General features: G+C 39.4%; 2 protein-coding genes across 2 annotated transcripts; both read left to right on the top strand.

Annotated features, from left to right (window-relative positions):
• Nucleotides 1-1,097: 1,097 nt before the first annotated feature.
• Nucleotides 1,098-4,888, top strand: paqr8 (progestin and adipoQ receptor family member VIII). Its single transcript, XM_084738014.1, has 2 exons — nt 1,098-1,275; nt 3,709-4,888. The coding sequence occupies exon 2, from the start codon at nt 3,782-3,784 to the stop codon at nt 4,844-4,846; it is 1,065 nt and encodes a 354-aa protein (XP_084594140.1). The 5' UTR covers nt 1,098-1,275; nt 3,709-3,781; the 3' UTR covers nt 4,847-4,888.
• Nucleotides 4,889-13,831: 8,943 nt separating this feature from the next.
• On the top strand, nt 13,832-21,666 carry LOC146314057 (uncharacterized). Its single transcript, XM_084738195.1, has 4 exons — nt 13,832-13,988; nt 16,810-16,849; nt 20,048-20,108; nt 20,188-21,666. The coding sequence occupies exons 1-4, from the start codon at nt 13,864-13,866 to the stop codon at nt 20,265-20,267; spliced, it is 306 nt and encodes a 101-aa protein (XP_084594321.1). The 5' UTR covers nt 13,832-13,863; the 3' UTR covers nt 20,268-21,666.
• The last annotated feature ends 609 nt before the right edge of the window (nt 21,667-22,275 follow it).

The raw sequence follows: 22,275 nt of genomic DNA, 5'->3' as shown, positions 1-22,275 counted from the left end.
ACATGACATTTAAAAGTTTGAGAGCCCCGATAATGTGAACTGAGCATCTGTCACAAACTTTTAATAACATTTTAATTCATATCTGTTATTATGAGTTGATTTACAGTCAAAATATTCTGTTCACATTTAGACATACAGATATTTACTTTTGCATGTAATAGTTATTCAAAATGTAGCATGTATAAGGAGTAGATTTATGCTTAGAAGTAAGATCTGTTTATTATAGTTTGCTAGTTTTAGTGGGAGTCTCCAGCCTGCATACTAACACTACTCTAAGAATTTTAAATCACCAAACTTTTAAAAATATGTATAATAATGATTTGATTAAGTGTGGCGAAGTTCAAAATATTAGTAGAATTGTGCCATATATAGACAATTAATCACATGAAACATTTTTTAAAACTTATAGGAATTAATTAAAATCGTGTCTGGCTGTATACAAATACATTTTGAGACACTTGAGACAAAACAGATTGCTCAGTCTTTCTGAATAACACTCAACCTTGTATCAGTATATCCCTCATCAACCAGTCAGGATTAGTTTTTAACTTTTTAAAATCTTTGTTATTATAATATAATATAATATAATATAATATAATATAATATAATATAAGCCACATGGGTCTGGTAAGCCCTAATTTTCATTGTCTTTATACTGTAAATATCATGTTTTTCTGGCATGAAATCAAATGCAAATAAAGCAGACCAACTTGGTTTTGAACATGAATGCACTGTATAGTACCGGACAGTAGATGGAGACACACATGTAAAATTAAACATGCATTTTATCTATTCTTCACCCCCTGAGGTGTATCATTGTTATTAAGGTTTAAAAAAAACAGTCCTGTTTAACCACAGTCATCATAAAGGATTTGGTCATTATAAACACATAAACTTACTCCTCTAAGTTTCTTTTAGAAAATGATAGTTAAATAGTCTCACGGTGATTGGCTATTTAGCACAAACGTAAGACTGAATGTAGTTTTCTGAATATAAGCACCTGTAAATGTCTATTAGAGGAATATACGTTAGCCTAAGGTGTTGTCTTTACTGATAACACGGAGAGATCCGGTCATTGTAGCCCCGCCCACACTCAGCTGTGACTGTGTTTTTACACTTTTCTTCTTCTGCAGCCTCTGAAACAACTCTCTACCTCAACATGCTGTAGTTTACTGCTCTGTTCACTTCGAACAGCAGGAAAACCTGCAGTGTAGTTAGTCCGTTTTCTTCTTCTGCGGTTCCGGAGGCTCAACAGGTGTTCGGTCGATACAACAGGTGAGCTGATGTTTCTTCTTCTTCTTTCATCCCATCATCAACATCACACAGCTGTGTTACATACCTGTTGCTTTACCGTGTGATTCTACTACAGATATACAATTAATTTGTCAAATGCTTTAAAGAAAAACATCGTTTTATTTGTTATTTCTTTATGATAAAATGCATATGCAGCAGTGTTCTTAAGATCAGTTTCGTTCAAAGGCGCTATTGTACCTTGTAAGATTTCAACGTGCAGGTTTGTCAGGGTCAGACAGCAGCGTTTTTGTGACACAAATAAAAGTGTAGATACGGTGGCGAGGGCGCACCCATTAGGAGGGGGGCACAGTACCTGTTTTCAGTCTGTCCTCAGATGGGTCCTTGTTTGTCTGGTTACCTCCATAGGTGCTCATTTACCTGAGTGACTCAACAGTCGTTTACATTCTTCTCTGTGGGTGATGGTTACAGGTTTGATTGCATACCTGCGTTTCTCCTGAACATGACTCATATGGAGAACAATGACTGTAATGCATACTTAAATGCAGTGGTAAAAAGTTACTGATTGTATTTACCCAAGTACTGTACTCAGGTAAAAGTGTTGACATACTTTAGTTGAGTGTTTCCACTTTATGATACTTTACTACATTTCATAGGTTTATATTGTGCTTTTTACTCCACTGCATTTATTTTACACTGAGAGTAGCAACTTTTTAGAGGAAAAAAGCATATGCTTATATAATATGATTTACGAGTACACTACTAATCTACCTAGTGGTAAACAAAGTATTTAAAATTGGCTCCACATTGACAAACAACATTACAAAAACAGAATAAATATATTGGATCAATCAACCAAAACTAAAAACTTACATCCACGTACAGTAATAAATGAAACACATGGCTAGTTTGTGTTTGGTTTGTGTTTTATTACCTTTACCTTGTATGAGAAGATAGTCACATACTCATAGTCACAATGCAAAACATGTTTTAATAATTTACCAGTGTTTCAACATGACAGTCTTCCACAAGTGCACCTCTCCTACACTGGTGTGCATTCCACTTTGAAATGATTATCTCTTCACTCCCAATTTTAATCCCCCTCAGACTGCATTAAAGTCAAAACTGCACTTTCTCCCTATCTTAAATTCTCACATCACCCACCTTCTGATTCACTGTGCAGATAAATGCATTCAGAAAAAGACGTGGAAAACCCAGAGAACACTTTTTGGCATCACATCAAAGCACATTGTTGGTTCCTGTGAGCCATGATAAGGTCTGTCTTAATGAATAACCTTGCAGTTTTAAAATAATAATTGAATTCCTATCTATCCTCAGTCCAAGTCATCAAATAGGGATGACTTTGTAACACCCCTCGGTCTCTCATACTGATGCACAGGGTACATTTTAGTAATCTCAGTGTCAAACACCACTATGATCTGAAAACGACCTCAACATGGACGCTCTGTCTAGCAGCTTTATCAAACATGTCCAAACATGTTTGACCCACAAGAGCTAGAGGACGGTGACAGGATGGATTGTTTTGTTATTTTTTTCTGCTGTGTCAGGTTGTTGGAATTGAAGTGAGCTGAAGTGAACTGCTGGGCTGATTTGGACTGAGACAGTTTGTGACTGACCGTCAGGGAGGATAAGGGGAGATGGAGGCATGTCCTTAATGTGTCAGTGCATGGGGTTTATATAGTGTTGGGGGACCATGGCTCTGGCACGTCACCAAGCCATATTTCTGGTTTGCCCAAAAAATCCTGAAGACAGAAATCATAAATGAACGGACATCATTGGTTGGTTTCACCCATCATGAACATCCAGCCCCCTGAGTGAAAGTCCTCTATTTGTTTGATCCATCCATCCATCTCCTCCATATGCTGATAGGTTTATCTCAAACTTACTTAAAAGCCTGGTGCATTTCATACAGATGCTAAAGGGCATCTTTTGCATCTGTAAGAGCTAAGGTTAGGCGATTGAAGGAATATATCAGCAACTGGCTGAATCCATCACCATTTTTTGATATATGATATGATGTTATAACAGTGGAAAGACTGAACACGACGGGTGTTGGTGAGTTTCTAAACGAAGTGTGTTTTATGGAATCAACGAGGCAATTAAAACTCGTCTTAGTTCGACTAAAGAATTCAGCAAGTGATCTGACATATTTTTCTCTTTAATAAGGAAAATAGATATGAGAATATTTCCTGTCTTGACATTTTGTGAGTTCTTTTTGTTAATTTATGGGCGTAGCAAACTTGTGGCAGCACAAATGGGCTGACAAGTGGCTGGTTGGAATATTTTAACATGTTGTCAACCCTAGAAGGAGATGCTGAGGTGTGTGAAAGCACTGGTATGTGACAACCTGGGAATGAGAATGTGTTGTCAGTTACATGTGGCATCCTCTCCTAGAAAATGAACTTGTAATAATTTACTCTCTCTCTTTTTTTTAAGTTTTGTCTCCCACAAGGTGTTCTGTCCTGTGGTCCTCCTCTGCCTGCATTCTACCTCGACCCATCACCCAGCCATGTCAGGAGATGTTCTGCAGCGGCTCGGCACTTTGACCCTAAACATAAAGCACCTCAGCCACCTGCCCCGGTTATCGGACCTTATTCCATCCCCTAGCCCCACCGTCACTGCCTCTCAGGTCCCCAGCCTGTTCCGAGAGCCCTACATCCTGTCGGGCTACCGTCCTGTCCAGCAGGACTGGCGCTGCTACCTCCTCAGCCTCTTCCAGAGACACAATGAATCCCTGAACGTGTGGACTCATTTGTTGGCAGGTCCTGTGCTGCTGCTGCGCTGGTGGGCCAACATAAGCACCCTGGGGTACACCCTGGACGCAGCCTCTCTACCTCTGACCATCTTCCTGGTGTCTTCCCTAACCTACCTGTTCTTCAGCGTGGCAGCTCACCTCCTGCAGTCTCACTCTGAACATGCACACTACTTCTTCTTCTTCATGGACTATGTGGGTGTAGCTGTTTATCAGTATGGGTGCTCACTTGGACATTATTTCTACACATCAGAGCCGGCATGGAGAGACAGCTTCATCGGGCTGCTGTTTCTACCTGGAGCTGCCTTCTTTGGGTGGTTCTCCTGTGCAGGCTGCTGTTATGCGAAGTCCAGGTACCGGCGTCCATATCCAATGCAGCGTAAAATCTGCCAGCTGATCCCTACCTCCATAGCATACGTGCTGGACATCAGTCCTGTAGTCCACCACCTGCTCACTGTCTCCTGGACACAAGAACCCTCGCTGCTCTTCCACGCCCTCCAGATTGTTTTTTTCCTGCTGTCCGCCCTCTTCTTCTCCTGCCCCATCCCTGAGCGCTTCTTCCCAGGCCACTGTGACTTTGTGGGACAAGGTCACCAGATTTTCCACCTGTTTCTGTCCCTGTGCACCGTGTTCCAGCTGGAGGCTCTGTTCAGGGACTATGCCAGGCGGAGGGACACAGTGGTGGAGGTATTTGGAGAGGGGCAGCTGTGGTGGGCTTGCGTATCCTTTCCCGCCTTGTTCCTGTGTTGCATCCTGACAGCTCACATTACAATGAGGCACATGAAAAAGCAACTGCAGGATAAACAAGAGAGAGACAAGTGACAAGTGTAACTGTCTGTGTGTGTGTCTGTGTGTGTGTGAGAGAGAGGGGTTAGGTTTAATGCTGCCTTCAAATGGGATTGTGTTTACTGTGTTCAGGAGATCATATGAATGCCCCCCTCTTTTGGTATTCACAGACTCGTAAAGGTTCATTTATGCCCCTTTTATATATGAAAATAAACACATACATCTCTAATGATGTAACTGTCACTGCTAAGGTTGGGTCCTGTTCAATCCCACTCCCACAAAAATACTCTTGTCTCATCCCCATCCTGGAAGAATGGTTCTGTTCTGTTCCTGTAAATCCACAGTCAAATGCCTTCAAAAGACTGACTGACTGATTTCTTTTCCTGTCCCATCCCATTCCCATGATCAATAATGAAATTCACACTTATCCCTCGTGAATACCGAAAAAATGTCAGCCTCTAATGCTGACTGAATTGGCATATGACGATGTCCACAGTGAAACATTGTGATGGATGATATTGTTGCTAGTTCTAAAAGGGTATGCAATTTGACATCACGTCTGTAACTGAGTTGTGTTTAAAAAGAAAATAATGAACACAAAATGGGACATAGTGCGATGACCCGCAGCAACACATTCTTTTTATTTTCTCCTCCACCTGCCAAAAACAGAACTTAGGCAACAATTCTATGGCAACACACTTCCTCAAATACAGAGGGGCTTTTGAATCATGATGTTACGATGGTCAACTGACAGTCATGGTGATGGACAATGGCATCATCAATCAGCCAATCCATAGTCACTACCCACATACTTCCATGTGTCCTTTACAGTGGCATGGATGTTAAGCACTACATCCACCCCCAAACATGGCGATGGTGGAGGAGGCTGTAATAATGTACCTCTTGAGAGGCAAAAGGAGAAGCAGCGTTGGTCGGTGGTCTGTGGAGGTGGTCTCTGTGGCCATTACATTGCAACATGTGGACGGAGTCATCTATCACTAACAAGGTGATTACAAATGCCATTTCCAGCACTTTCGGATTTTAACACTTCTTTGGTTTGTCGTGTAGCTATATTGCTACGCAGTTGTGTCTGTAAGGGAACTGAAAATTTGCGAAAGGCCTCCAGAGAGTGATCGGTTTAATCCAGTCTGTGATCTTTCCTGAATCCATATGAATGTTTTCTGTCCCTAAACTTACCCAGATTTAAACCACATCATTGTGACTTTATAAAACACAATTAATTCGTACAAGGTCACAAATCTTGTGAAAATTTTGGAAATGAAGGGTTCCCCTCAAAAGATAACCCTGCTACATGTCCCCCAAGACTACCAGTGGTAGTGTTCTGTTTCATCCATATCTGTAAGCTTTTACAAAATGTGCACAAATACAGACAAAATTAATAGAGTACAGATAGAAGGATTCATCTGTATCCATATGCGTGTCCAGCGTTTAGCATAAATGAGCCTTCAGGGGAATGGGGGTGTCATGCATATGGCTGCCTGTGTCTTGACCACATGTTAACGAGTTCCATTTGAAGGTAGAATATATGTACCAAATAATAAAAAAGCCAACTTTATGTTTTTTTGTTTAACATAAATCAGTTTACCTGTGGAAAAAAAATTGTGATTATTTGAAGTATCTGAACAATAAAATAATGTGAAAGAGCTTCTTGTCTGGTACAGTTAACAGGTAATCTGAAATATCTGAAGGGTTTAACTGCTGGTTCAACAAAGCAATAGTTGGCTCAGTGGTCTTCATTGTTTGCTAACTATGGCTCGGTAAGGTTTTCCACAGTGACTCATCCCCCAATTTAATTACTGCTCATGACAGAGTCAGTTCTGAAGGGAAGACTGATGAACAGTATTGGTCTGAAACACATTAGGAGTAAACCTAATAATGCCTAAATGTATTTCTGCTCCTAATTCTTGGAAGTATGTCTAATAAAAATGCATGTATTGTAAATATCTGTTGAGAAAGTGCATTTTCAAATTATTTGTACTTTGTCTGATACAGAAAGCATGCTACTGTGTATTCAAATTTTGTTTATTGTCCAGTTGTAGACATACTGCAGCTCCAAACCTGCTTCTCAAGTTTAACATTTGACATTCCTGTTTGCTACAAAGGCTCTCTGAGGTGAGCAGCAACACTGAAAGGAGTGAACGAGCAAATCTGGATTATGACATTCACCAAAGTGGACATGCCAGATAGTGGGATTTGGGCAAACAAAGAGGCTAGTTTCAGAGAAGTTGGCAGAAAGGTCTTCCACATGGGTAAAATCCCTCAGCACATCCTGTTACAAGGAAATGTGTGTGGGTTGGAAATGATGACAGAGGACAACACTGCCCTACAGGGGCAAAACACAACAACTGCATGGGTTTTGTTTAATTTCTCCACACAATCAAAGGACTTATAACACCGTCAAGATGTGGTGAATGGGTGACTCACTAATGTTAAACTCTTTCCTACTCAGTCCTCTTAATTATATTGATTTTCAAAACAAAGAAAAATACAATTGCTCCCAAACTGAAGCATTTAGATTTTGGCCAGACACCCAGCAAGGCCAAGCACTGGAGAGCATGACATAGTATAAATGGAATCTAGAGGAAATTGGAAAAAAGTTGCAAATCCTATCCATATTTAGAACAGGCTATGAAATTAATCAGGGTTGTTTAGACACTAATGTTAAACACAAATATATCTTTTTGACTCTGTCCATATGGAGGAAACCAGGCCAGTCAGGTCAGTGTGTGTCTGTGGTTTTGCCTGTTGTTTTTAGGTGATATGTATTGTATTTCAGTCAAGCTGGTTATCACACTTTTTGTCCCTAATATGTAAAGTGAATTCCCTCGGGACGAGTTTCTGAATGGGCTGGTATCAGTGTGAGTCAGAGCTCAGGCCTCATTTTAAGCGAGTAGTTCAACATTTTGGGACGTGTGTAAAAGCTGTTTGCTTTCTTGCTGCAAGTTAAAGCTATGATATGTAATATCTCCATATATAAATGTATTTAAAAGCTAGACATTTATTTTGATGAGTTACTTACGTTACATCAAAGGATTCAAACAATGGTCAAACGCAGAGAAATCTGTTATTTATTCAAGGCAACAGTGTGTTTCTCACTAGCTAACTTCCTGGAAAACACGGGACACATCGGAAACATCAGAGAGCAAGAAAGGATATTGGTGAACATGACTAAACATGATGTGAACAAAGCTCTAATATTACCTCCATAACATGATTTCTGACAGATAAATTTTCATTGGAAATGGTGGTTGTTTAACAGCGAAGCTAACAACTTCCACGATCCCACGCTACCTCACGACATCATCAAACTACGTCTTTTGCTATCGTTTTAAAAGTGAGAGAGACCCCTACTGGCAGACCTTACATATAGTGTGTTTAAATGAGAAAATCAGTACCACTCTTATGAATGTCCATTAGCTTAGCTTAGCATAAAAGACTGAAAGCCAAGGGAAACAGCTAGCCTGGTTCAGTCCAAAGGTAAGAAAATCTGCCAACCAGCACTTATAAACCTCATTAATTAACACCTTATGTCTTACCTGTTAAATTCGAAGTGTAAAAATGAAAAGTTCTAGATTTACAGGGGTTATGTGCTGGACCCTTTCTTGGCTCTGTGTTGTGATTTTCTCAAGCTTTTGGTGTGTTCAGACAGAAAGTGAAGCAAAGGTTGGACATCAGAGAAATGGCAGGGAGATGTACACAGCCAGAATATTTGACATATCTAACGCCATGAATCAAAGGTTTATTTCAACCAAACCAAAGGGGGTGGTTGTGGAAAGACGAAGAGGAGCCAACTTTTTTGTTTGTTTGTTTCTGTCGAGTTTGAATGAAGTTGACAGTGCCAATGTGTTGGTGCTATACTCAGTGACTAGCTAACGTTACTAATGGCAGTGTAAGACACTGAGGTAATTATTAAAATGGTCAGAAACACTACACAAAACTAACAGTAAATACTATTACCAATATGTACCAAGCTAACTGTGAAAGGTGAAGCAAAAAACTTCAAAAAAAAGATACAAAGTAGATCATAAAACGTCACTACATTGGGTAAGTGGAGAATTCACCCCCAACAGCTAATATGCCAGCTGCACAGACATTAGCTGTAAGCTACTCAGCAACATACGCACTGACCGTGTGTGTGCTAGTATGACTGTGTTCTTCCAGTCTCTGTCTCCTTTTTCCTCTTCTCTCTGAGTTTATAAAGCAGATTCATGAAGCCCCGGGCTAAGTGCAAGTTTTTCGCTCTGATGCTTCTTTGTCAAAGTTTTCATCACCCTGGGAGAATTTGTGTCTATTCTTGCCCACTTACATCTGTTCATTGAGTTTGAATGCCATCAAATCGGGTCTAAAATTAGCTTTGTCCTCTATACACCATTAGAGGTGCATGCAGGTGACGTTAATTCACCTTTGGACAGAGCTAGCTGTTTCCCAGTCCCCAGTCTTTGACCTAAACTAACTGGCTTCATGTAGCTTCATTTTTAACACACAGAGTGGTATCAAACCTCTCATTTAACTCTCAACAAGAAAGCAAATTCCCACAATGTCAAACTATTTCTTAAATATGTTCTCTCTTAAAATATTTAATTGAATAATGTTTTATGTGGCAGTCAGCACAGAAATGAGTCTGGATGAAGACACCAGTGTGTTAGTGAACCCTGTGGTAGTATTGTTAGATTCATATATGCACATGCGGGAGGCCCACTTCCCTCTGCAGGGTTAAACTCAGCTCAGCATCAGGAAGCTTATTATTTTTTCAATTTACCCACAAATAGAGATTATTTGTTAGCTGGGTTCATTCCTATATGAGCAAATTATTCTTTCAGGATTATGTTACAAATATTTGAAATTGGCCATGATTCCTGCAGGCTTCCTTTCTCCCTGCTGTTAAAGTGTGGCTATTGATTTTTGCTTTGTGCTTCTGAGCAGATCTCATACAGAGCCCAGGAAGGGAACAAATGAAAATTGCTGAGAGCTGTATAGATTGCCTGTTCTGTGGGGCTTCAGAAGATGATTATGACAGAATGGGGTTGTTAAACAAGTAATGTGCGTGGGTGTTACTTGGTGTCGGTGTCATCACTAACAAAGAGATGTGTGTGCGTGTGATGGTAAAGAGTCAGGGGTGGTGAGATGTGTGCGCATGGATGTGCGAGTCGGGGGAAGTCAATGCAGTTTTTTTCTCTGTTGTACCTTCAACTATGTCTCTGCATCTACAAAGCTTTATTTCATAGCAATTATGTTTTAAATGGAATAGTTACATTATGAGAAACGTTATGTCTATCACGTGTTTTAGCTAATTATCGTCGTTTCATCTTACGTCATATTTATCTTGTTACATATTTATCTTACATCTTCGTCTTGTCATGTCTTGTTACATTTTTAAGGTTGTTGTTTGGTTAATTTTCATGTTACATCATTTTCGTCTTACTGCGTCTACGTGGTTTTCATCTTGTTACGTTGTTTTCATCATTAACGTCTTGCATTAAAGTACACTAAAGTAACAAGGCTGTTTGGAAATATAAGGAGTAGAAAGAAAAGATATTTGTATTAAAAAAGGATTGTGTTAAAAGGGGTTAAATGTAAAAGGGATTAAAATTAAAAAGTTGTCAGAAAAATAAACCTAATACCTGAAAAATCTACTTAAGTATGGTGTCTAAGTATTTATTTAGTTACTTCCCATCTCTGCCAAAAGTTAATTTTTTTGTAATGATTAAATGAGTAAGAACATGTTTATTAGAGAGCTTTACAGGTGCTGGTAGGTGTTTATTTTCTTTATTGTTATTCTCTCAGTATTCATAGTTTTCACGTGATGTCACGTTTGTATGGGAACACCCCCTTGGAGGGCAAAACAATGTTATTTTCCGCTGCTTCTGCAGGTCAGCATGCATGTCACTTGCCTGAAAACTATGAATTCTTTTAAAAGCAAAACATGAAATTTCTTTCTTTTCTTTTCTTTTTTTTATTGAAAGTTCTGTCCTTGTGTGAAACCTTAAAATGGTGTTTCTCAGGGAAAACAGCAGAAGGATCTGAAACTTTTTTATTTATTACTTTAATACAGTGTGAATGATGTATTATATAATTGGTCTGCACGCTTGGCACCGAATGGGGTAATTCCACTGACCAAGCAGTTAAAAAAGGGATTCAGGACTGATAGCATTATTGTGCAGGTGTGACTGGAGACACAACTGGAAACAACTGACATTAAGAAGTAGTGCAATTTAACACTGTGCAATGGTATGCCAACCCCTACACCTACACACAAAGTATATATCCTGCAGACACGTTGGTATTTTTTTGCTCTGGGTTTTCCAGGTTGCTGCATTCATTTGCTCACTAACTATACATATACAGAACTCACCACTACAAGGGCAACTGTATCATTTACATTATCCTTTAGTTTCATGACTCAACCTCTGGCCTTTTCAAAGACCTTAGATTGCACCTCTCAAGCACAGTAATCCATTTACACTGTTCCCAGTCCACATCCAAACCCTGCTTTGCATTAGAACAATGATCCTCTTTTTATGTAATACCTCTCGTGTGAGGGTGATTTCAGTAGTTTCAACCAATCAGCTCTTGGTACAGAGACTAAGAAGGAGTGTGTGCGACAGCAGTATATTTTCTAGTGTTCTTTACTGTGTATTCAGTGTACATCCAGCTGCTATCCAGCTGTACAATTAAAAGTATAAATGTAACTGACTATTAAAACCATGGAGCCCTATTAGACCCATATAGAAAAGAAAAAGATTTGTTTTGTATGTATCGTATAGGGCGGCACGGTGGTTCAGTGGTTAGCATTGCTGCCTCACAGCAAGAAGGTCCTGAGTTTGAATCCTCCTTTCTGTGTGGAGTTTGCATGTTCTCTTCGTGTCTGCATGGGTTCTCTCTGGGTTCTCTGGCTTCCTCCCACAGTCCAAAGACATGCATGTTAGGTTAATTGATGACTCTAAATTGCCTGTAGGTGTGAATGTGAGTGTGAGTGGTTGTCTGTCTCTATGTGTCAGCCCTGCGATGAACTGGCGACTTGTCCAGGGTGTCTCAACCAGTGTCAGCTGGGATAGACTCCAGCCCCCTGCGACCCTTCGGGAATAAGCGGTTACAGAAAATGATGAATGTATCATATGTCTTAAAGTATTTCCATGTCTCATACTATGAATAACTATAGCCACTTTAGCATTTTTTCTCAACAACATAATCAGGATTGGGAGGGTTACTTTAAAAATGTATAATGATAGAATTACCTGTTAAAAAATGTAATCTAATCCAAGTATCGCAATATTAAAGTTTTGTTACTTGATTACTTTCTGTTACTTTTGGATTACCTCAGTACCAACTGCTGAAATTGTATAGCATAACATAATGTTTTATGTTCACTGTTAGGTTTACATATTTAGATATGGACATTTAAATGTGCTTTGTAAAGTAGACCATGCTATTCACACTTCACACTCAAAGTTTAAGTAAACTGCCATAAGTAGTAGTAAGTAGATGAAGAAGTATTGACAGCCTGTCAATACTTCGTACTTATTGTTACTTACATACTGTCAGTGACAGGTTAGCTAACTGTAACTGGATCTCTGTGTAGCTAACATTAGTGGTTGGACTGTGTAGTTAATGACCTGGAAATATTTCTTTGAATTAGGTGTTGAGTTCTTGGATGATTTTCTTTTTCACAGCTGAGGGAATGTTGGAATTGAACCTGACTGAGGTAAGAAACATCTCAATTGTAAAGATATATAAATATGTTCCATTTTCTATGTTTTGTTTCATTTCTTTATCTCACATATGTGACATTTTGCATGTCTTGAAAAAATTTTATACAATATTTGCAAGATTTCGATTTCAGCTAATGGTTGCCCCACTCATTTAAGTTTGATATCACACATATCTTCTAAGGACATTGTATATGAATTGACCATCATATACAGGACCTGTAAGTTCCCTTATTTTACAGGCTTCAGTTTATTAAGGATTTTGTATCTGGTCATACTTACAAGTTTAAGAAAAAAAATATAAACATTTTGTAAAAGTTATCTATATGCTTTCTATATGGGCAACTTCATTGTTATTATTTATGTTATTTATGATAGGAACAAGAACAGCCATCCAATGCAAGTATCATAGTGTTCACAGTGCCAATACTACATATTTGAGAGAATGTGATAAATACTAATAATAAAATAAGTTATAGCCCAGGAATACAAGACAACAAAAATTACTTCATGTCTGCAGTCATGTAAACTGCTGCTAGGGGGAGATGTTGTTTCAGTGTGTGTGTGTGTGTGTGTGTGTGTGTGTGTGTGTGTGTGTGTGTGTGTGTGTGTGTGTGTGTGTGTCTGCCTAATCAGCTTTTGCCCTGATAGGCAGCTCCAGTACACACATGAATTAACATCAGTGGCTGGCTCTGCACTCAGGTTTCCACCCCAGGGAATTTTCAGCATAAGTTTGAAAAAATGTTTTGTATTGATTTACTGTTCTTTTTCACCGTCTTTTGAGGTTACAGTAGTTTTGGTGAAAACACGCATTCCAACATTCCTGGAAGCCACAGGCATGACAGGTGCTGAGGTGCTCAGGTGCGGATGTAATTTAGTGATGATGAACAACACAATGGGTTTTTTTATGGGCTCGTGTCAGCACCTCCTTCATAACAGACAGTACGCCAATGAACTGAGTCCCTCCCTGAGTCGCCTACCTGCTGTGAGCCACATAAAGCAAAGGCAGTTGAATGACTGACAGCAGTTTTTGACAGAGCGACAGCAGAGTCGGGCAGCAAAGAACGTAAGTTACAAACCCTGTATTTTATTTTTCTATCATTATTTTATTATATTATATATTATATATTATTTTGAAGAATATGCTCATCTGAAAAGTGAATATGTGACATGCTTTTTATTTTTGAGATATTAACAAGATTGTATCTAGTAGAAAACTTCACATAGTCTTTTCCCACAACCCCTTTGGTTGCTCGTGAACAATGTGTGCCTACTTTGGTGACACTTCTGGCTTGGTTTTGCCATTCTTTACAGAGCACTGGGACAATGGCTCCATTAGGAATGGTTGGCATGTTGGGTTCATTTTCAACCCCAGAAGTGGGCGTCATCTCCCTCATCATCTTCCTCATCCTCAGCATCACTCTCGTCGCCCTTTGTGGCAGGTGTAACAGGTGAGGGGAACGTGATGATGAAAAGTGACATTTATTTGAGTATATTTGTATCAAATCATGTCTGTTTTTCTTCAGTATGCTAGGAAATATAAGCTGCATTTGACTATTTGCACTCCTGCTGTCACTCAGAGGGAGTTGACAGTGGGAACAGTTGTCACATACTATATGAGTAATCGTGATCAGTACTGCCAGCCAGTATAGAGTAACAAGTCCTCTCCTGTTTGGAGTGACTGCTCACAGTACGTTGGCTGATTCATTCTCCTTTCGCCAGACTTGCCAGACTTTAATTGCTACTCACCACTTTTCAGCAGCACAGAACAGAGAGTTGTTCAACTCGATAGGCGGTTTTTGATGAAGGGTGTTGCCTCTCTGTAGAAGAGGAGGAAGCAATGTATAATAATAAGATATTGTTTTTGAGGCAGTTGAGCCAAATGGGCTGGGCTTGGAACATTAAAACTCAACAGCTTTATCGTCCTAATGAGATCCTATATGTAAGTGTGTCTGTGTGTGTGTGTGTGTGTGTGTGTGTGTGTGTGTGTGTGTGTGTAATACTCATGTTGTAGGGACATAAATCTGGTTACAGTCGCACATTATGGGGACTCAGTGTCCTTACGGTGCGGTCCCAACAATGTAAATCAGTAACTTTTGGAGTGAAGGCTTGGGTTAGGGTTAGGGGGTTAGGTTTAGGGTTAGGAGTTGGCAGACAGTTGTAGTGGGTAGGGTCAGAGCAACTCTTCAGGAAATTAACGTATTGTCCTCAGAAGTGATGGAAACACAACTGTGTGTGTGTCAACTTGTTTTACTCTATTCATGGGGTCCAACAACCAGAAGCCCGCCATACTTGTAGGGACCAACCAAATTTGTGGGGACCAAAATGCTGAACTCCTCAAGTCTAAGGGGTAGTTTAAAGAGACTTTGATTTATGGTAACGTTTAAAATTTAGGTTTAGAATAGCCAAGAAAATGTGCAGGCAACAAGTTGCTTCTGGAACTAGTTTCTGGGAGTGAGTAGCAACCTTAAACAAGGGTAAAGGTGGGGTTTACGTACTTAGTTGTGATGGGGTAGGGTTAGGGTAAGGGGCTATGGAATGCATTGTGTCAAAGACAAATATAGTAACACAAATATTGTGTATTTGTTGGCCGAGCCCACTGTACTAGTGGGGTACAACCAGTTCTGTGTGGACCAAATTGTGGAACCCCACAAGTTTAAAGGGCTGTTTTAGGGTTAAGACTTGGATTTATGTTTAGGGTTAGAATTAAGTTTAGGTTAGGCAAGGGAACTAGTAACAACCTTAAACCAGGATGAGGGTTACGTTTAGGCACTTTGTTGTGATGGGTAGGGTTGGGGCAAGGGGCTAGGGAATGCATTATGTCAATGACAGGTCCCCACAAATATAGTAACACAAGTCCGTATGAGTGTGTGTATGTGTTTGTGCACGCCTATGTAGGTGTTTTCACACACACCTTTGAATGCACGTGTGTTTGCACGCCCATTTTTGCAGTTGTCACATCTAACATACCAGTGACAGTGACACAGAGGTAGTATGGGGTGAAACAATAGTCTTATCTTTTACAGACTGTTGCTGTACATTCCAGGACTTGTTTGTCACTCAGAGGAATGAGACAGGAATGGGACCGTAGTGATAGATGGGAATCATAACTAGTAAATGAGTTATGGGCAGACTTTGAGGAGACAGTTGTCTCATTCGTGATTTCATGACTGCAGCTGATAAGTGATGTGAAATTTATGTATTATATTTCAGTTGCTGAGGGAGATCCATAATTATAAATGTGTACATTTATTTTTTGAGGAAATGCACCCAAACTGTTTTGAACTCTTGAGCCAGTCTAAATCAAACTGTCTTATCAAAGTAAGTCTTTTTAAAGCAAGTCCCATGTTTAGTCACATGTCTTGTCAAAGCAAATTCAAGTCCTGTCTCAAAACTTGCCAAAGCAAAGCTCAAGTCAAAGATCTTGTCAGACGAATTCTTGTCAAAGCAAGTCCAAGTCTAAGATAAGATAAGGCATACCTCTATTAAGTCTAGTTTTAAATCTTGTCAAAAGCCAAGTGAACTCCTAAGTCTTGTTAAAAAGCAAGTCTAGTCTCAAACTTTGTCAAATAAAGTCTCAAGTTAAATCTAAAGTCTTACAAAGCAAGTCACAAATCAAGTCTATAGTCCACAAATGCTGAACTGACAGCTCGGCCAAGAACATAATATTATAATCTTTGTCAGTTAAATTTAGGAATTCAGCTGAAAACAGTGAGTTCAGCATTTTGCAACCCTTTTCGGTAAGGGCCAAAACTTGACTTGAGCATGAAATTACTCATAGTTTACTCATGACAGTTTGGCCTGCCAAAGCCCTTCCCAAACTTACGCACTTGAATGAGCAATTCAGCCTGGGCTCAGCTGAGCCAGTCAGGTCTAATAGGTCTAATCAAATCCAACTAAGTTTCGGTATAAATAGGGATTTACTGTATACTGCACCAGATTGGTGAATGGTGCAGTGAAGCAGGACAGGAGAGTGCTGAGGGTTGCACAATGCCCATTATAGGCACAAAGTCTTTTTGAAGGGAGAGCAGCAGACTGTGAGCAGAGGGCCTGGTGTACCTGTGTATGCATGAACCAGGATGATAAAGACAATAGGGATACAAAACAGGTGACAGGAGAACAGAGTTTTAATGATCTTTAGCCATAAATCAGACTTACATAATGTAAATAGGACTGAATGCACCTTTGTCCCTGTGCACACTGAAGTCATACAGTTATGGCATACCTTTATAACACCTAATAACCTCTTATTTTCTTTGCTGTCATCCACAGGAAAAGTGGCAATGCATATGATGTGAGCGGCACCACAACGGTAGGAACTTCCTGTTTTTCATCTCCCCCTTTCTCTTTTTCCTGCTCTTTGCCACCCTCTTTCTAACAGTCTTTCACTAAAGACCGTACTCCAGTCATGCAACAGCACCTTTAGTTTCCAAATGTAGCGTGTAGTGTCTTATTGCAGCTCATTAGCTGCCAATTAGAAGTAATAAGTGGCTGATTATCAGCAATCAGCAGCAGGACGGTAGACGCTTTGATACTGTAGCTGTTATTGGCCTCATTAGAGTCAAACCATGCAAACCAATGAGACAAATAAAAATAGATTAGGCTATCACTAAAAATGCCTAATTACAGTACGTGACATTTTGCTCAAAGAGTATAAGAAAGATTTTTGTCAGGGAGTTTTCGAGATAGCAGCTGGCAGCTAGTTTTTAATATGATTAACATCTGCTTGAATGACAAAAGCTTTGGGTATGGAATACAGAGTCAGTAATAACAATTTCATGTTGTAATTCTTACCAAAAATCCATAATAATAATTTTGATGACGATAGGCTTTATTTTTATCACATTCAGACCAACACCCATACATATCATTTAACTACCATAACATATATAAACACAGAAAATAAAGAATATAAAATAGCTGAAGGCAACTTAAACACCAGGTAAGCAAGAAAGAATTAAATATGTATATGGATAGACCAAATTATAAGAGGGACTGCCTATTGAATGCATATTTAAAGTTGGCAAGTCGATGTTCTCTCATAGGCTTTCCTAAATTTCAATTAAATTGTACTTTTGCTTGTAGAGTATAAAAGAGGCCAGACCTTCTGGTGTTTTTTTAATGTGATCATTTGCTACTAAATGAACAGAGTAAAAGGTATCAAAATCCAGCAGTAATATTATACATCCTGGACGTTAAGACAGATGTCTGGCAGAAACAGGTGTAGATGGAGTTGCATTGGCTGAACAAAATAGGGGATGTATTACCTTTTAATGAAAAATTGTTATTGACTTGGGAGGGGGCAAAGTTGTCAGACATCTGAGAGAGCACTTTATATGCCTCTCAGGAACTGGGCAGGACCTGGTATTGACCCCTGAGGGACTTCCTTTTTTGCCTCTCTATTAAAATTGGGGTCCACTGTGTTCAATACTGCTCTGAGGTCCAGGAGGATAAATATTGACCACTATTCCACATCACTAGAAGACATTATTGACTACTTTGTGAAGGTCTGCAGTGGAAATTTTATTATGCTACACGATACGGTTTGAGTCAACCATTGATTGACTCAGTTGACCGCAGAAATACAGCTGGATTCACAAGCAATGAGACAGGAAGGACAAAAACACAAAATCAGCATCTAATCAATATCACAAGACACTAACTTAAAACTACAAGTTGTAGCACTTCATCTTCATGCAGGAGGTGTAGCTTCCTCCCACTCAGTTGGACATAGATCCAACTCTTTCTCATGTGCCGCCTACCTTGAAGTTTGCAATAATGCATTAAACCACAGGGATGACAGGAAGCAACTATGACCACAGCCAGTCTGCAATGAAATCAACCCCATTGTTGATTGTGAAATGTTATTTTGTCACACTTGTTACTTACATGCATTGTGGCCAAGATTCTCACCTTGAGAGTTTGATAGACATTACCACATACCATAAAAAAACAAGTTCCAAAAACAAGAAAATATTCTAATGCTTCTTTCATCATTTTCATGTCTGTGATAAAATACAGCTCTGCATTGTAGCAGCATGAGCTAACATTTACCTTAGCTTCTCAGACTGACAGGATAGAATACTTCACAGCTCTACATCAATTAAAAAAGTTTAGCTGGGAGATTTCAACAACCTCTGTTGTGCACAGACTGTGGCATGCAGAGACAGAGTGTATGAACCAGTCATCAGCCAAGATCAGTTTTTGCTGTTTGGCCAACAGAATTAACTTGAATTAACTACAGCTTGAGTAAATTTGCCACCACCACTTGTTACAGCTTTGTTAAGACACAGTTAATTATAAAGGTTATAATTAAAAGAATAGCAACCACCAATAGCCAGGAAGTTTAGCTTATCACAAAGACTGGGAACACTGGAAAACAGCTAATCTAGCTCTTCCAAAAGGTAACAAACTGTGCCTGCCTGCCCGTGAGTTCACTCATTAACATATTATTTCTACTTTCTTGACTTCATTAAAAAAAAAAAACTATTTGTAAAAATGGCACACTGTAGTTTTATGGGGGTTATGAGTTGGACTGTCTCCTGGAGTCTTGTTATCACTGTCCTCTGTCAAACCCATAACATCATACAATTACGTTTTTATGCAGATTAAACAAGCGCAATATAGTGGTTTGATCTTTAGCTTTAGAGATGCTGGTAGGTAGATTTTGCTACTTTTGAACAAAATCAGTCTGTTTCCCCCTGTTTCCAGTAATTATGCTGAGCTAAGCTAACCGGCCGCGAGCTGTAACTTCATAATGACCGTATGAACATATCAACACACTCACCCTCTCAAACTGTGATGCTGTAGGTATCCTCCTATCATCAGTTTTGCACATGCAGGGTTCCCTGGTCAAGTTGGCATATATGCAACATCTGTGTAGACTTTCAAAATAAAGATACAAACCTGTTTGATAGGTTTAGCAGCAAAACTACTTGGTTAGGTTTAAGCACAAAAAGCACTTGTTGGTTGTTGCTGGTTTGAGGGACAGTTTAGGTTTAGGAAAAGATCATGGTTTGGGCTAATCGGTTAAGTTCAGGGTTACTTAAAAACAAATCAGCATTAACTTTTAGATCTTACATGGGACACAAACCCTGGTTTCCTGGGCGGAAGTCCTGTGTCTTTGAAGTTACAAAACTTATGTGTGTCATGTAACTTTTGTACATTACGTAACGTAAAAAGAAATAAAGACTGACTGGGTTTTACATGGGACACAAACCCTGGTATCTTGGGTCAAAGTCCTGTTTGTCTGGGCATCCATCCACTCCACTGCCTCCATCCATGGTACTCCATACTTTTTATACTACGCCACCTGACAATATGACAACACATCTAAACATAATCCTTGAGGGGCGCCTTCAGAAGTGATGCTAGAGGAGTACAGTGTCAAACGTTGAAGCATAGGGGCATTGACCAGGCTGCCATAATTGATGTGTTGGGAGTGAGAAAAGTATACAGCATAGAGTATGAACATCATGTCTTTATTGTACTCTTTTTGTCTTTGTGACAGACGGATGGACCTGGAGGAGCCAACGGGACAGCTGGCACAAAGACAGCAGGAGGAACCACCGGTAAGTTCTTGATAAATGGAAACAAATTGTTCAAGCAAATGTTTGCATTTCACTTACATGTTTTCATCTAAATTTACAGATCAAGGGATTGTACATTGGAGGAGCCACAGAGACATGCCCGCCAGCACACTAGACAGAACTCGTGCAGTAACCAACTAACCGGCCAGTTACAGTCCTGAACACTTCCCCCATAGCCACATTAGAAACACATCACAGAAAACAGAAGTTCCCAATTTCTAAGGCAAGAAGCACTGCACAGCCCATTGCACAGAACCCAAGTTATCCACACTTTACATTGTTCCAAATGGACAGATGAACGGAAAAACACAGGAAGGTCTGGAGGGAAAGCTGGCCCTGTCCTCTGCTAGTCCAAGCCAACATCCACACCATGTCCTCATGACAGGTTTCACTTGTCTGGATACAGACTTTATGGCATCTGAATTCATCTGACAAGAACTTTTCATCTGAAGACTTTCCATTGACTAGCTATCGACTCTTCTGAGTATTTTACATTCTGCTTTTTTAGTTTGGATTCTGTATGTTTTCACTCTGGAAAATTTGCTGTGACTTGGTCTAAACTTGAAACTAATGTCGGTCTTGAAAGCAGCAAACTTGCCTGTGTTCATAGATGCTGATTTTTAACACTTCGTCGTCCAGCCAATAAGCTGCTAGGATAGCCTGCTCTTCACTGGATTTAAATGAATTAAGGAAAGTTAACAACGTTAGGAATGTAGAGGGAGCTGATATAATTATGTAATTGTCATGAAGCTCTTTCCATAATAGAGCACAACAATTTCATCTCATCTTAGTCTTGGCGAGAAAACCGAAGGAGTGTACTTCCCAAAATGAAAATAAATGTGGCCATCACAGCGAACAGCTATTCATGACACAACAAGGCAGGTTTCAAGAGTCTGCTAACTGATTTCCATACCACATGAAAATAAATGGAAAAAAAATACTATAAATACTACAATGTTGCCATTGTTGCATTGGATGGGGTAATGGAAGATCATGAGGGAAGTGACTTTTGTTTATGTACTGCATGTGTTTACACTGATGAAATGTGGTACAATGGGATTTTTCTAGGCTTTGGTGCACTTTTATTGTCAAAGAAGGGTTGAATTTTCTGTTTGTATTTGTTCTTTTGTCTTCTTCCATTTTTGTTCCAGTGTCTCACTCTGCTGCTGGTCAATCCCTGGTCTCAGCAGCTGGTGCAGATAATGGCTGCACTGTAGAATTACCTTTATTGTAAACATGTATGACATTCATGATACTTGTGGGTCTGTTTGTTCTGGAAACAAAGACAGTTTTAAAAGCCATCTTTCCACCCTATCCTGGTTGATTGTGATGAGTTGGGAGTGGCACCTGGGCTTACTGAGAATTCAAAGTGAACCAAAGGTCACAGAACCTCACAGCAGGGTGGAGTTGTCGTTCTTGTAATGCCAGTTGTCATGCCATGTGTTGAGCTGTCCAAAGGAAACACACCCGAGTGAGACAACACTGATGTCAGTGATACTGCTTCTCTTGCCACTGTCCTACATTAAAGGCACAGAAAACCTGTCTGTTTCCTCAGCGTCTTACTATGAGCAATGTGGGTCTACATCAACACAAACATTTTGCTTAAACCGCATTTGTATTTTCTTCTTCAATCAGTCTAATCAAACCACACCCACACAGTCCTGATAAAGCAGATTAGCCAAGTATTTGAATATTAAACTAATATAATTAAGGATTTTTCCCAAAAAATTTCAACTTTTATAGATAAATACAAGATTTTGAAATCACTTTTATGGGGGCATTAAGCCCCTCATACCAAAGACAAAGAAATGTCAAACTATTATGTTAAAAAGTTTGGGCTAATGAGTTTAGCACAAATATGCAAATTTTGGATAAAATATGATACCTGTTCACAAGTAAATATTGTCTTGAGTAGTTAGCTGGTAAATACACGGATCAAAAATTCAGGGGTTCAGTAGTTAATTTATAGAGGCAATATCTGAGAATTTAAGTTTAAAACAAAAAAAAACAAAACAACAGAATGTAAAGATGTAACAGTTTCAGGGTCTCCCCAAATCCACTATTCGATTTGACATAGTTGGACAATCGAGTCTTGATTTGTAAAGATCAACAGATCATTGGGTTTATGCCTGTCATTTGATTTTTCAGT

Source organism: Lutjanus erythropterus, chromosome 15, assembly GCF_056507025.1.
Source record: "Lutjanus erythropterus isolate fLutEry1 chromosome 15, fLutEry1.hap2, whole genome shotgun sequence".
NCBI lineage: Eukaryota > Metazoa > Chordata > Actinopteri > Lutjaniformes > Lutjanidae > Lutjanus > Lutjanus erythropterus.
This window is presented reverse-complemented; position numbering and strand designations above follow the sequence as displayed.

Coding starts and splice junctions, on each gene's coding strand:
- paqr8 (XM_084738014.1), top strand. CDS start 3,782: ATGTCAGGAGATGTTCTGCAGCGGCTCGGCACTTTGACCCTAAACATA.
- LOC146314057 (XM_084738195.1), top strand. CDS start 13,864: ATGGCTCCATTAGGAATGGTTGGCATGTTGGGTTCATTTTCAACCCCA. Junction 16,850..20,047: donor ATGTGAGCGGCACCACAACG/GTAGGAACTTCC, acceptor TCTTTGTGACAG/ACGGATGGACCTGGAGGAGC. Junction 20,109..20,187: donor GACAGCAGGAGGAACCACCG/GTAAGTTCTTGA, acceptor CTAAATTTACAG/ATCAAGGGATTGTACATTGG.